Source organism: Mirounga angustirostris, unplaced genomic scaffold, assembly GCF_029215605.1.
Source record: "Mirounga angustirostris isolate CCGP_5_RB_7025 unplaced genomic scaffold, mMirAng1.0.hap1 SCAF_11, whole genome shotgun sequence".
In the NCBI taxonomy this organism is placed as follows: Eukaryota; Metazoa; Chordata; class Mammalia; order Carnivora; family Phocidae; genus Mirounga; species Mirounga angustirostris.
In genome coordinates, this window is record NW_026991719.1 from 55,289,901 (window position 1) to 55,305,888 (window position 15,988).

The 15,988-nt window shown below is 42.1% G+C and overlaps 1 protein-coding gene across 9 annotated transcripts in view; it reads left to right on the plus strand.

Annotated features, from left to right (window-relative positions):
* The first annotated feature begins 13,715 nt into the window (after positions 1-13,715).
* STARD8 (StAR related lipid transfer domain containing 8) overlaps positions 13,716-15,988 on the plus strand; it is a 78,471-nt gene continuing 76,198 nt past the window's right edge. For 4 of the 9 annotated variants that reach the window (XM_064574182.1, XM_064574176.1, XM_064574177.1 and 1 more), the window contains exon 1: positions 13,719-13,977. Coding sequence is in view for 5 of the 9 variants with exons in the window: in XM_064574176.1 (XP_064430246.1) it covers positions 13,933-13,977 (45 nt within the window). In the remaining 4 variants the exon portion in view is untranslated. Of the gene's footprint in view, positions 13,978-15,988 lie in introns of all 9 variants that reach the window. The other 5 variants (XR_010406144.1, XR_010406142.1, XR_010406143.1 and 2 more) reach the window with 2 other exon arrangements.

A 15,988-nucleotide genomic window follows, 5' to 3' on the forward strand; every position in this document is an offset into this window, starting at 1 on the left:
TATAATCTTCATATATATATAAAATACTTCATATTACTCAGCCATAAAAAATAATGAGATCTTGCCATTTGCAACATGAATGGACCTAGAGGGTATAATGTTAAGTGAAATAAGTCAGAGTAAGACAAATACCATATGATTTCACTCATATGTAGAATTTAAGAAATGAAACAAATGAATAAACAAAGAAAATAAGAGACAAACAAAACAGCAGAATCCTAAATACAGAGAACAAGCTGGTGGTTGCCAGAGGGGAGGTGGAAAGGAGGATAGGTAAGACAGATGAAGGAAATTAAGAGTACATTTATTTTGATGAAATGCATAGAATTGCTAAATCATATTGTATACCTGAAACTAATGTAACATTGTATGTTAATCATACTTGAAAAAAAAAAAAAAGAAGAAGAAAGAAAGGAGCCCAAGGCCTCCCCAGAGAGACAGAGTAAAGTGGCTTAAGGTGTGGGTTGCTGGGCCTGGCTAGGTCCCAGAACTTGGTCCTTAGGGATCATGTCCCCTGCCCTTTAACTCTCAGCATACCAGGCTGGTTGAGGTAAGGGCAACAGGAGGTAGGAGGTGCTGAGCTGACCTACTTATGGGCAGAGCCACTGTGGCGGTGTGCAGAGATACTGTGTTCCTGAGCTGGAGAGTCAGTATTTCCCACCCCAGGGATTCACTTCCCCAAGGGGCATTTAATGTCTTTTCTGGGCATCACCTTTTGGCCTGCCTCAGTCTCTGGCTGCTTACCCTGATGGTCCTGTGACACACAGAACTCTAGTCTACATCCCATCCTCCAGCCATCCCTGGTCCCTTGCCTTGGCAGTAAGAAATTCCTGCCAAGACAAGGATCATTTTTCAGCAAAGAAATGATTAGCTCCTTCCCATCTGCCAGAACTCCCCATAGTGTGGGCATTTAAAATGGTAGCCTTCTGCCACTGGGAGAGGAATAGAATGGGAATTCTGAAGTCTTTTGTGTTAGGCCTCCTGGTGAGGAAACCTGGGGGACAGAAGGGGCTCAGGGATTTAAAAGCATAAAGGTATATCCTGCTTCTCCAGTATAATCAATTCTTGGATTCGTCACAAAGAACATGGGAGCTAGAAGGACCCTTAGAACCACCCAGCCCATTGGTTTCCAAACCCAGCTATTCATCAGAATCACCAGAGATCCAGGCCCTACCTCTTAAGGTTCTGACTAAGAATATCTAGGGAGGGGCCTGACAATCTATATTTTTAAATATAGATGTGCAGCCAGGTTCAGGAAGTACTGGTCTAGCCCAGTGCACTCACATTACAGATGGGAGAACTGAGGCTCAGAGAGGCATATTTTCAAGGTCATATGGCAACTACCTAACCTGACATTGAAGGCCCTCTATGATCAGTTCTAATTTATCTTTTCTCATTCTAGCATTTCATTTATACACCCTTATGGTTGCTATATAATATTCAGGATGCCAGTTAAATTTTAATTTCAGACATACTTATACTAAAAAGATTATTCACTGTTTATCTGAAATTTAAATTTAATTTAACTGAGCATCCTGTACTCATATTAGCTCAGTCTGGCAACTCTAAGCACCCTACACCATAGACCACCTGAACGAACTTTGTCATATGTGCCAGATGTAATTTCTGAAAATTTTCTTCTAGGCCTTTGCTTATGCTGTTCTCTCTGTCTGGAATATTCATCCCATTATTTTCCCAAATCCTGCCCATTCTTCAACCTTAATGCCACATCCTCTCTTAAGCTTTCTTATTTTTTGAGCTGATCTTCATCTAGCCTCCTTGTCTCTCTTCTTCCCCTCTTCATGCTCTGTCTTGAATGAGAGTTCTTTATCTACTTGTCTTAACTCTCCTGTGGATCATACACCAGCCCTCTGTCACAGCAGGGACCATATTTGAATAGAGAGTAATGCGTAAACACATAAGCTCTGGAGTCAGATGGGTTTTGCTTGAATTTCAGCTCTGCCACGTACCAGCTATATGACCTTGGGCAAGATTTTTCATCTTTTTGGTATTCAGTTTCTTCATCTGTAAAATGGGAATTTTAAGAGTAATTTCTACATAGGGTTGCTGTGAAAACTAAATGAGATGAAGCTTTGAGAGCACTTAGAACAGAGCTAGTATACAGAAAGTGCTCAATATATGTTAGCTTTTGTTATAAATCACCATCTCTGTAACCTCAGGGTGAAGCACAGAGTAGTTATCAGTAAAATCTACTCAATGAATAAATGAAGGAATACATGAATACACGAATAAAAGTAAGAGGCCTGAATATAAGATCCTGTGCCCTACTGACAATGCTAGATGCCAATGTGAACAGCTTTGCATTGAAAATACATGTGCATGGAAAACCATGTTCCCCCAGGAGAAAGTTTCTGCCCTTGAGGAGCTGTATATAATACCATATTCCTCTCTGGGGGTATAAATTGTTGTTTGGAGATTATTCCACAGTTTGTCTCTTCTATGCTTCTAGTCTCTACAATAATTACTGGAAATGAAAATCTAGACTTGTGCCTTTCACTCTATCCTTACCTTCCTATGGACTGCCAAGAAACTTTATTTCCACTGGGCTTTGCTCTCTCCCTTTGTTACAGTGAAAGTCATTGATTGAAAGATTGGCAAATACTTGGAAATCAAGGGGGAGAAAGATGAGATAGAAATGCCATGTTTTGTTGAGGTTCACTTTTCTGATTCCTCACCATTGCCACCCCCAACAATTTGAGGGTTCATTGGGTCCATGGCATTTATTAAAATGAGCATAAAATAAACAGATAGAACTTGAAACAAAAGGAAGTGAGATAGATGGTTTTCTAGTGCAGTGATATGTATTATTATCATCTGAAATCACTTATGGCTTTTGTTGGAACAAGACACTCAGTATATTGCTTGATATATAGTAGGTGCCTATCACGTTCCCAGTTCAACCTGGAAAAGTGACCCATCAGGCCCTGCCACAAGAACCCTGCCTGAACTTTGGTGCAAGTGCCATTTATAGTCACCTCCAGTAAGCTCTTGAGGCCAATAGGAACATGAGAGGTTAGTTGGGCCAACTTTTCCTTTGTATATGTCTAGTGATAGGGGGCTCACTACTTTATAATTGTTGCTATGTTCTTATCTATTCTATGATCTTTGAATGCTCTGAAAATCTCTGACTGCTGCATCAATGACAGATCGGTACTAGAACCCAAACCTCTCTATAAATCAGACTAGGGTACTCTCCATTGTACTACCCTTAGAATTATAAAGCTATATTTATTCAGAGGTGTTGGGAAAAGAACTTTCCTAAGTAGCAGGTGACCTGGGTCCACATCTGAGCTCTGCCATTGACTTACTGTGTATAATTGGATAATCCCTTTCCTTATGTGGCCCTCAGATTCCCTTTTTGCACAATGACAGTCTCAAACTGGATGATCTGCTAGATTCTTCCAGCTCACATGTTCTAGGATCCTGTAATGAGGTCTAATCAAGATCTCATAATACAGTGGTTCTCAAAGTGTGGCCCAAGAGTCCCTACGGATAACTGACACCCTTTCCAAGGTTCAGTGAGGTCTCCCTTTTCAAACTATATATCTGTGGGAGGAAGTATTATTTTCATATACTTCAACCAAAACAGCATGTCACAGCAGACTGAATGTAGGAGCATCTATGAGAGTGCAGTTCTCTTCTATTAAGACAGACATTAAAGAGAATATCAAAAAATGTGAAACCATGTCCCTCTTCTCAGTCAATTTATCTTAGCTATAGAAAATATTATTATTTATAAACTATACTAAAAGCATGTTCTAGAGACAGGGAGGAAGGTGGTGGTGGAGTAGGAGGACCCGAGGCTTGCCTCGTCCCATGAATACAGCTAGATAACTAACAAATCATCCTAAATACCCCAGAAATCAACCTGAAGACTGACAGAACAAACTCCACAACTAAAGAGAGAAAAAGCCACATCTAAGAAGGTAGGAAGTGTTGGAGATGTGATTTAGGGGAGAAATGGATCCTGGCTGCTACAGAGGAGAGGGAGGTGGTGGAAAAGGGCAAGGGAGAAAGAGGAGCATGCAGGGGATCCCACAAAGAGAACATTTTCCCATAGCCACTGGCTTGGAAAATGAGAGTGGCTGAATCTTGTAAGTTCTTGCAGCCAGTGGGGCTTAAAGCCTGGAGTTTTAAAAGTCAGTGGGCTTGGCTGGGATAGAGCCCAGAGACCACTGTGCTGCTCTTGGAGAGAAGGCAGGCAAACAAACCAGGGATAGACAGTGTGGAAACAGTGATCTGAAGACTGCCTGGGGTACACAGCGGGGAGAGTATTTGCTCTTCTCAGAGGGAGTCCATGAGAGTCAGCATTCACAGAGACACCACTCCAGGAACAAAGGAGCTGGCTGGCAACATTTCCATCCCCCCACCTCTCAACATAAACACAGAGCCACCTGCAGGAAGCAGCTCAGCGTGGACAGTGGCTGCCTAACTTGCTTGCACCAAGCTCCACCCCTCCCTGCATTCTCCCCGTCTTAGTCAAACTTGACTCAGTTTCAGTGAGGTGGGCCCCTCCCCGAGAAGACCAACACAAACCCTTGTCCATACCACATCTCCCCAAAACAGAGTTTGGGAGGGCCTAGTTCCAGTGGAGGTGGTGACAGGTCTCATTTCACAAGCGGACCTGAGCACACCTAGTTAAAACTCAACCACATTCAGACCAGGGACCAAACACTTCCCACTGCAGGCAAGGAGAGCCTCTTCAGATGACTGTCCTGAAGCACAGAGCAGCCAAAACACAACAGCAGAGCACACACAACCACATTGGAGACACGTACTGAAGCATCAAGTCCTGGGCACTACATGACCTTTCTTCCTAAGGCCAGTACTTTCAGGGGCAGGAGACATAACTGGCTTTTCTAAAACAGAGAAGGCAGAGACTTAGACAAAATGTGAAGATGGAGGAATTTATCCTAAATGAAAGAACAGGATAAGGCCACGGCCAGGTATCTAAGTGAAACAGATAAAGTAACATGCCTGATGGACTATTTAAAGCAGCAATCATAAGGATACTCACAGGGCTTGAGAAAAGAATTGAAAACATCAGTAAGACCCTTACCAAAGAAATTAAAGAGTTAAAAAGAATCAAAGATGAAGAGTGCAATTAAGGAGATTAGAAATATGCTCAATGGAATGAATAACAGGTGGGAAGAAGTAAAGGAACAAATTAATGATCTGGAAGACACAGTAACAGAAAACAATGAAGCTGAACAAAAGAGAGAAAGAAGAATTATAGTACACAAGAATAGACTTAGGGAGCTCAGTGACTTCACCAAATATAGTCATATTCCTATTGTAGGAGTCCCAGAAGAAGAGAGAGAAAAGAGGGAAGAAAATTTATTTGAGGAAATAATAGCTGAAAACTTCCCTAATTTGGGGGAAGGAAACAGACATCAGAGAGAATTCTCATCAAAATCAACAAAAAGCAAATCCACATAAAGACATATTGCAATTAAATTGGCAAGATATAGCAATAAAGACAGTCTTAAAAGCAGCAAGACAAAAGAAGTCATTAACTTATAAGAGAAATCCCAGAAGGGGATTTTCTGCAGAAACTTTCCAACACAGAAGAGAGTGACATGATATATTCAAAGTGCTAAAAAGAAAAAATTTGCAGCCAAGAATACTCTATCCAGCAAGGCTATCATTCAGAATAGGAGAGGTAAAGAGTTTCCCAAACAAAAACTAGAGGAGTTTATGACCACAAACCAGCCCTGCAAGAAATATTAAAGGGGACACTTTAAGAGCAAAGAAGAGACCAAAAGTGAGAGTATAAAGGCAGGAAACACAAAAGCAGTAAAAATAAATATTTCTGTAAAAAATCAGTCAAGGAACTCACAAAAAAAGATATAAAATATAATATATATACCTAAAACATGAGGAGGAGAGGCATAAAAAATGGGTTCAAACTTAAATGACCATCAACTTAATAGACCGCTATTTGCAAAAAGGTCAAATACAAACCTAATGGTAACCATATATCAAAAACCACTAATAAACATGCAAAGAATAAAGAGAAAGAAATCCAAATATATCACTAAAGAAAATCAGCAAAACATGAAAGAAAAACAAGAAAGGATCAGAGAAAATCTCCAGAAACAACAACAAAACCAGTAGCAAAATGGCATTAAATATATGAATAATTACTCTGAATATAAATTGACTAAATGCTCTAATCAAAACACATAGGGTGGCAGAATAGATTAAAAAACAAGCCCACAACAGACTCATTTTAGACAAAAAGACACCTGAAGATTGAAAGTGAGGGGATGGTGAAACATTTATCATGCAAATGGATGTCAAAAGAAAGCCAGAGTAGCAATACTTATATCAGACAAACTAGACTTTAATTTTTAATTTTTTTTAAAGATTTTATTTATCTATGAGAGAGAGAGCACATGAGAGCGGGAGGGTCAGAGGGAGAAGGAGACTCCCTGCCGAGCAGGGAGGCCGATGCGGGACTCGACCCAGGGACTCCAGGATCATGACCTGAGCCAAAGGCAGTTGCTTAACCAACTGAGCCACCCAGGCACCCCAAACTAGACTTTAAAACAAAGACTGTGACAAAAGACAAAGAAGGGCAGTATATAGTAATAAAGGGGACAATCCAACAAGAAGATACAACAGTTATAAATATTTATGCACCCAATGTGGGAGCACCCAAATATATAAAACAATTAATAAGAAACATAAAAGAACTAAATTGATAACAGAACAATAACAGTAGGGGACTTTAAGACCCCATTGAAATCAATGGACAGATCATCTGAATAGAAAATCAAGAAAGAAACAAAGGCTTTCAATGACACACTGGAACAGATGGACTTAACAAATATATTCAGAACATTTCATCCTAAAACAGCAGAATACACATTCTTTTCAAGAGCACATGAAACATTCTCCAGAATAGACCACATATTAGGCCACAAAAAAGGCCTCAACAAACAGAAAAGTCATACCATGCATCTTTTCTGACCATAACGCTATGAAACTAGGAGTCAATCACCAGAAAAAATATGGAAAGACCACAGATACATGCAGGTTAAATAACATGCTACTAAACAATGAATGGGTGAACCAGGAAATATAGGAACAAACAAAAAATACATGGGAAGAAATGAAAATGAAAACACGATGGTCCAAAACTTCCGGGATGCAGCAAAAGCGGTCCTAAGAGGGAAGTATATAGCAATACACACATACCTCAAGAAGCAAGAAAAATCTCAACCTAACCTTACACCTAAAGGAGAAAAACAACAACAAATGAAGCCTAAAGTCTGCAGAAGGAAGGGAATAGTAAAGATTAGAGCAGAAATGATATAGAAACTAAAAAACAAGCAGCTGAACAGATCAATGAAACTGGGAACTGGTTCTTTGAAAAAATTAAGAAAATTGATAAACCTCTAGCCAGACTTACCAAAAAGAAAAGAAAAAGGACCCTAATAAAGAAAATCACAAATGAGGGAGGAGAAATAATAGCCAACAGCACAGAAATACAAACAATTCTAAGAGAATATTATGAAAAACTATATGCTAACAAATTGGACAATGTGGAAGAAATGGATAAATTCCTAGAAACATATAAACTACCAAAACTGAAACAGGGAGAAATAGAAAACTTGAATTGATGGATAACCAGCAAAGAAATGGAATCAGTAATCAAAAATCTCCCAACAAACCAAAGTCCAGGGCCAGATGTCTTCACAGGCCAATTCTACCAAACATTTAAAGAAGAGTTAATACCTATTCTTCTCAAACTATTCCAAAAACTAAAAAAAGGAGGGAAGACTTCCAATATCATTTGATGAGGCCAACATTACCATGATACCAAAACCAGATAAAGACACCACACACAAAAAAGACTATAGGCCAATATCTCTGATGAACATAGATGCAAAAATCCTCAACAGAATACCACCAAACTTAATCCAAGAATACATTAAAAAAATATTCACCAGAATCGAGTGGGATTTATTCCTGGGTTGCAAGTGTCCTTCAATATTTGCAAATCAATCACATTAATAAGAGAAAGGATAAAAACCCTATGATCACTTCAATATATACAGAAAAAGCACTCAAGTACAACATTGATTCATGATAAAAACTCTTAACAAAGTAGGTTTAGAGGGAACATCCACAACATAATAAAGGCCATCTATGAAAAACCCACACCTAACATCAGGTCAGGAACAAAACAAGGATGTCTACTCTCACCACATTTATTCAACAGAGTACTGGAAGTTCTAGCCACAGCAATCATAGAACAAAAAGAAAGAAAAGGCATCCAAATCAGCAAGGAAGAAGTGAAACTCACTATTTGCAGATGACATGATACTATATATAGAAAAGCCAAAAGACTCCATCTAAAAATTACTAGAACTAAAAGTAAAAAAAAAAAAAAAATTACTAGAACTGATACACAAATTCAATAACGTCACAAGATACAAAATCAACGTACAGAAATCTGTTGCATTTCCATACACCAATAATGAAGCAGCAGAAAGAGAAATTAAGGATTCAATCCCATTTACAATTACACGAAAAACAATAAGATAGCTGGGAATAAACCTAACTAAAGAGTTGAAAGACCTGTACTCCGATAATTATAAAACACTAATGAAAGACATTGAAGATGACACAAAGAAATGGAACAGCATTCCATGCTCATGATTTGAAAGAACAAATATGTTTAAAATGTCTATACTACCCAAAGCAATCTACATATTTAAGACAGTCTTTATCAAAATATCAACAGCATTTTTCACAGAGCTAGAACAAACAATCCTAAAATTTCTATGGAACCACAAAAGACCCTGAATAGCCAAAGCAATCTCAAAAAAGAAAAGCAGAGCTGGAGGCATCACAATTCTGGACTTCAAGTCATATTACAAAGCTGTAATAATCGAAACAGTATGGTTCTGGCACAAAAAATAGACACATAGACCAATAGAACAGAATAGAAAACCCAGAAATGAACCTACAACTATATGATCAATTAATCTTCGACAGAACAGGAAAGAATATCCAATGGGAAGACAGTCTGTTCAACAAATGGTTTTGGGCAAACTGGACAGCAACATGCAAAAGAATGAAGCTAGACAGCTTTCTTACACCATAGATAAAAATAAATTCAAAGTGGGTTAAAGACCTAAATGTGACACCTGAAACCATAAAAATCCTAGAGAGAGCATAGGCAATAAGGTCTCTGACATCAGCCATAGCAGCATTTTTTTTTTTTAGATATGTCTCCTGAGCAAGGGAAATAAGAGCAAAAATAAACTGCACAGCATAGAAGGCAATCATCAAAACTAAAAGGCAAACTGCAGAATGAGAGAAGATATTTGTAAATGGCATATCCAATAATAAAGGGTTAGTATCGAAAATATATAAGGAACTTATACAAATCAACACCCAAGAAACAAATAATCCAATTAAAATGGGCAGAAGAAATGAACAGACATTTCCCAAAGAAGACATCCAGATGGCCAACAGCCACATGAAACAATGCTCAACATCACTCATCATCAGGGAGATGCAAATCAAAACTACAGTGCAATATCACCTCACACCTGTCAGAATGGCTAAAATGAACAACACAAGAAACAACAGGTATTGGCGAGGATGTGGAGAAAGGGGAACCCTCTTGTACTGTTAGAATGCAAAGTGGTGCAGCCACTCTGCAAAACAGTATGGAGCTTCCTCAAAAGGGGAAAAATAGAATTACCCTATGATCCAGCAGTCACACCCCTGGGTATTTATTTACCCAAGGAATACAAAAATACTAATTTAAAGAGATACCTGAACCCCTATGTTTATAGCAGCATTATTTACAATAGTCAAGATGTGGAAGCAGCTCAAGTGTCCATTAATTGATGAATGGATAAAGAAGGGGCATATATATACAATGGAATACTATTCAGCCATTAAAAATAATGAAATATTGCCATATACAAGGACATGGATAGAGCTAGAGTATAATGCTAAGCAAAATAAGTCAGTCAGAGAAAGACAAATACCATATGATTTCACTCATATGTGGAATTTAAGAAATGAGACAAATGAACAAAAGGAAAAAAGAAGAGAGAAAGAGACAAACCAAGAAACAGACTCTTACCTATAGGGCATAAACTGATGGTTGCCAGAGGGGAGGGGGTGGGGGCTGGGGGAAATAGGTGATGGGATGGAGGAGGAGAGCACTTGTGATGAGCACTGGGTGATGTATGGAAGTGTTGAATCACTATATTGTACACCTGAAACTAATATAACACTGTATGTTAACTAACTGGAATTAAACTAAACTAAAATGAAATAAAATACAGACATGTTCTAAAATATGTCATTTATGTTAACATGTCTAAATTGTAAACATGTTTTTTGAATGAATAAAATCAAAGAATATTCATTAAATGTCTCAGTTTTAATTTCTAATATGATAAATATCCATAAATATCCACACAAATACAATTTCTGGTCTTTAATAACTTTTAATGGTGGAAAAGTGTCTTGAGAACCGCTGTTCTGGTATGTCTCTGACTTCCTGTCTTCATTTGGTACAGGCTTCTCCTTCCAGTGGTTCCAACTGTGATCTGCTCAATATCTGGCAGAAGGATGGACACAGTTACCCCGAGAGGAAGGCCATTCTTCCTAACTCACAGGTCTCAACCATACCAAGACTCTTCTTCTCCTTTACCTGGGTTCCTTGGCATGGACTGGTGATTCTGGCCTTAAACAAGACACCCTATCACAGGCAGTGCCAGTTCCTGGGTAAGGAAATAAAGCAACTGGTCTGGTGAATGTTAATGTGATAGATAGCCCCCCCCCACACACACACCTGCTTGTTCCCCTGCCCTAAGTGCTGCACTTTCTATACCGCCAGCCCCCTTCCCTGACTTCCTCCCAACCACCATCCCCTACCCACCATCAAAGAAAGCAGGCTTCATGTCTGTTATACTGATCTTGGGAGGTATTCGGTGTGAAGCAAGGGAGGCACTCATAGATTCAGAGTCCTTATGGAGCATAGGAGGCAGAAGGAAGAAAGAGAGGTGGGAGAATTCATGTTAACTGAGAGAACCCACTACATGTCAGGTTCTTCATGTCCCTACTTCCTTAATGACAAGGCTGGGAGGTGAGTAAATATCTTTATCCTCTTTCCCATGTTACAGCCAGGGAAACAGAGTCCTAGAGATAAAGTGACTTGCCTTAGGTAGTTACACAGTCAAAAAGCGCCTGGGCTTGGATCTGAACTCAGGTCTGGATGATGCCAGATCAATGCTCCTTCTGCTTTACCAGAAGCAGGGAGAGTCAGGAATACCCAGGACAGGAAGAGAGAACAAGGGAACTAATATCTACTGAACACTTACTATGTGCCGAGCATGCTAAGTATAAGTGGATGTTACCTCATTGACTCCCAGCAGTGGTCCCTTTATGTAAACAGTGAATCCACAGTTTACAGATGAGGCACCAGGCTTCGAGAAGTGAAGTGCGTTTCCTAAGGGAACCCTGCTAAAAGGTAACAGAACCAGCGTTCAAATCTAAGTCTGTCTGGTCCCAAAGCCTTAGCTTCTTCTATAATAACAAATAACATCTATTGAGAATTTACTTTATGCCAGGCACGATACTAAACCTATACTAAATGCTTTAACTCATTTAATTTAAACCTCCAAACTAGGTGGGTGCTATTATTATTCCCCATTTTACAGATGGGAAAACTAAGGCCATAGCAAGCCCGAGGTCACCCATTTAGAAAGTAACAAAGCTGGGATTTGAATCCAGGCAGTCTACCTCCGGAGTTCATGGGCTTAATACTGTTTTCTAATATCCTCAAGGCTAAACTGGTGTGAGAAGCCTGGAACTGAAACCATTCTCCTGGTCTCTCCGGTCTGTGTATTGTGCACTCTCACCTCTAGAGTGAATGGCCAAAGCCACCTCCTCCCAGTGGCCTGAATCTAAAGAGGGAGATGGACTCCAGGGAGCAAGAAGTCATGGGGCCATCCTAGGAGGTCTGTTCTGCCATACAGCCTCTCCTCCAACAGTTGTTTCATGGTTCTCCATCCTCAGGTCTCTGGCTGTGGGGGAAGAGGGCATATACTCAAAGGAGGGAGCACTACTCTGCTCTGGGTCTTCATGTTACCCTCCCGCCCCATACAGGGGGCTTTGCCTTATAAGTCTGTGTCCAGCTGGAGGTGAGTGGGAAGGAGCCACTTGTCTTGTCTATGGCTGACTGTCATCCTGACAGGGCCCAACAGAACAGACATCTGAGGCACCCCAGAGGTCAGGGCTAGAGAGAAGATGAGAGATCGGTTATCGTAAGCTCCCCAGGAGACAAATGGGGAAACAGAGGGCCACAGAGTAAATTGTAAGCAGATCTGGAAAGATTCTCACGGACTCTAGGGACAAACCTCTGGGCCAAACCAGTAATGAAGAAAGTCCTCAAAGAAGCAGAGGCGTCCTCAAAGGGTCCCAGGATTTGGTCCTTTGCCTGACCAGCTGGGGTCTCTGAAAGGGAAGTGAGGCCAGGGGGGAGTAAGTTATTCTGGGCCTTGTGATGACACATGCCCCCAGAGACTCACGCCTGGCCCTTTGCCATGGGGTTCCTAGGAGGCTTCTGGCTGCCAGCCACAGCACCCTGCCTGCTGAGGCTTGGGGGAGGGGAGAATCACTGCTTCTTAGTGGCTTCGTGCCCATAAAACCTCTAGAACTGCCTAGCGTTAACTTTATTTTTGCTGGAAGAACTGACTTCAGTGTTTCCAGGAGGTTCAAGTTCAGATTCCAGGCTGAACAGAAACCTGAGCATTCCGGACTGAACAGATCCAGAAGTTCAGCCTGGAATGCTCAGGTTTCTGAGCATGGGACTAGATAAAGGAGGAAAGCTATCATCTCCTCAGATGTTCAGAAAAGGGCATCCACCCGGGTTATCTGAGGCGGGCGAGAGTTATGATGCCCTGAGGCAGGCAGATCAATGAAATGGCCTTTGTGGGCACAGATTGGCTTTGGAACGTTACCTGACCGCTTATGGGCCGCACAGGAGTTCCGAGAGGCGCTGTAATTGTTGTCCAGAATGCAGTTTCTTCTAGACTTTGCCCTGTACCTAACCCCAAACGGGTGTCATACATACTTGAGACATAGACACCTGTGACCCTGCCTCTCATTGCACAGCCAGGAAAACTGAGGTCCAGAAAGGAAAGTGCCTCCCCAGGGTGCCAGAGTGATTCATGATTCTTAACTTTAAAGTGGGGGTTGGAGAATGACCCAGTGACCAAGGGCCCAGAGTCTCATGTCTGAGAAAGTTCCCCAGGCTCATAGCTTTTCTGCTTCCACCAACCGCCTTCACATTTGGCCTAGGTCCTGCCTGGGTTGAATGTTCCCCTCCCTGGGCTCTTTCCACAGCCCCTGTGTGGTCTTGGTTGTCCCCAGTGGCCCCTGGGGAGAGCTGGTGTGTCATTCAGCAGGAGGCAAGAAGGCATGCATGCCAGAGTGCCGGCGGCAGAGTGACGGGTGAGCCGGCAGGCGGGCTGGACACTCCAAGCCTGGGAACTGTAATGTTCAAGGAATTTCAACTGGCATTGCTCTCCACTCCCAGCCAACTGGTTAACGGTGCCGAGTTTGAATCAGTGACCCGCCTCCTGGTCCCTCCTCCTTAGCTAGCCTCTCTCTCCCTCCTTCCTTCCCTCCCTCCCTCCCTACTTCCCTCCTTGGGGCCCTCTGGGAGGCGCCTGAAGAGGAGGCAAGCTGAGCTCAGACCAGGCTGCTCTGTGCGTCTCCCCTCGCTGGTGTGCTGGGGCGGCTGATGGAGCACAGGGCCAGGGCTGATTCTCACAGAGGCCCGCATCCTCTCTAGTCTAGTCCCTAGAGAGAAAGAGGCCTGTGCCCGGCAGAACTCTGCTGGACCCTGCCAGCTCCCTGCACCCCACCATGCCTCTGCTGGACGTTTTCTGGGCTTGCTTCAGGAAAGTGAAGGTAAGTGGCTGCCCAGACCCAGCCCGCTCCACTCAGAAGGGCTCAGAGGGGACGGAGGCAGCCGGGGACCACTGTGTGCCAGCTGGAAGGCAGATGGGCTTCTGAGACTACCTTGGAGCTAGAAAGAATTGGATTCAAGTCTTGCTTTTGTCACTTAACCAGCTCTGTAAATGTCTGCTGCTTTCCCATAAAAATAAGTAGGCTAGCTGCCTATCATAAAACTTGCCTCCATTGCTTCCCAGGCCTTGCCACAAAGGCAAGATTCTTAGCCCCTTTGAGCCCCAGTTTCCTCAGCTTTAAAATGAAGACAGTGGTGGTACCAACCTCAATAAGGCGATGAGGTTGGTATTTTTGTTTCCATACTAAGTGTTTGCAAATAAAAGAGATAATGTGTGTTAAGTTCCTAGCGTGATGCTTTGCATAGAGCATCCATCTGAGTAACAGTAACTATTATTATGATTACTATTACTAGTTTCCATCAACATATATCAAGCTCTGTGCTAGGCACCATAGGAGTTACATGAAGACAAAAAGGGACATGGCTTCTGTCCTCAAAGAGGAGGTAGGAAAAGTGACAGATCTTTATCAAGCACCTACTATATACTAGATACTATGCTAGATAGTCGGTCAGTAAATATTTGTTGAATGCCTACTATATCCTGGACATGGGGAATACATGAGCACAACAGGACCCACAAGGATGTGCAGGGCATAATTTCTGCTCTCAAGATCCCAGAAATTGATATTTATTTAGCATCTGCTATGTATCGGACAGAGGCACTTTCAGTTCATTAACTGTGGTGGTAATCTTTACCAAAACCCATTGTTTTCCTGTTTTTATAGATGCAGAAGGGACACTGTAAAAGATTAAGGAAGGTCACTCAGATATGCCTGGCAGAGTTGGGATCTGAACTCCTAAGTCCATACCTCTCTTGACACTATGTGGCGTCCCACAGTTTAATTCAGTAGGGAAACTTTTAAATAACTAGCCTGGCTGTAAAATAGGATGAAGAGAAGGCTGGGACCCTTGGAGGGAAAAATCACTTCCACCAGAAGGGACTTGGAAAGGTTTCACCGGAGGTCACATTTGGGCTGGGCCTGAGGCTTGAAGGAAGACTTTGTCAGTCCAAAAAGTGGGGAAGGGCATTCCAGGCATGCCTGGCAGAGGGAACTTTGGGAGCAAGAGTCTGGAGGCAGTCAAGTGGTGGTGAGTTGGGGGGGCTGGTTTCATGGGTTGCCTCAAGTACAGGGTCTGAGGGAAGAGACGCTAGAGAGGGGGGAATGGGGCTGCCACCCATAGGGTTTGCAATTGATCCATGGGGCTGTGGTCTTTACCTAGCGGGGGTCCTAAATGAGATTCTCACCCATCTGCGGTGAAATGGGAGAAAAGTGGGAATAATGTAGTACAATTTTCAGAAAGCTAAATTAAGTCAATTCAAAAGACTATTCTTTATTTGGAGATTATTACGGCTTTCCAATGAGGTGGGGTTCAAGAGTAAGAGACTTTAAAAATATCTGTCCTCAGCAAAATAAAAAGTTTGCAATGCTCTGTTCCCTTATTTATTTATTTAAAAATTGTCTTTCTCATCTATGAAATTCCAAAGTCCAGAGACTGTTGTTTTAGGGGATCAGGGGGATTTCAGTGAAGTAGGGATATAATTCAATGGACACTGTTAAGAAATACACTGCAGCAGCCTTCCACGCCGGTGTGGAAGGGCCCAAGTGGTGATGCTGAGGCTAGGAAGGTGGCTGCGATGGCAATGAGGCTGGGTGGGGAGGAGAGGATGGGAGATGGATCTAATAAGGACAAGGCAGCAGGGAAGCAAAAGTATCTGTGAGATTTGACACCTGATTGGTACCACTGTCCTCTACTCTGGCTAACCATTCTGGGTGCTTGGCAGGGATTGGAATCACTTCGCATTCATTACCTCAGTCTCTTAGACTCCCCGAAAACACTCCCTGCCCATGTCAGGCTCTTAGAAATTGTTAGGGCAGGAGAATCCCCCCCACA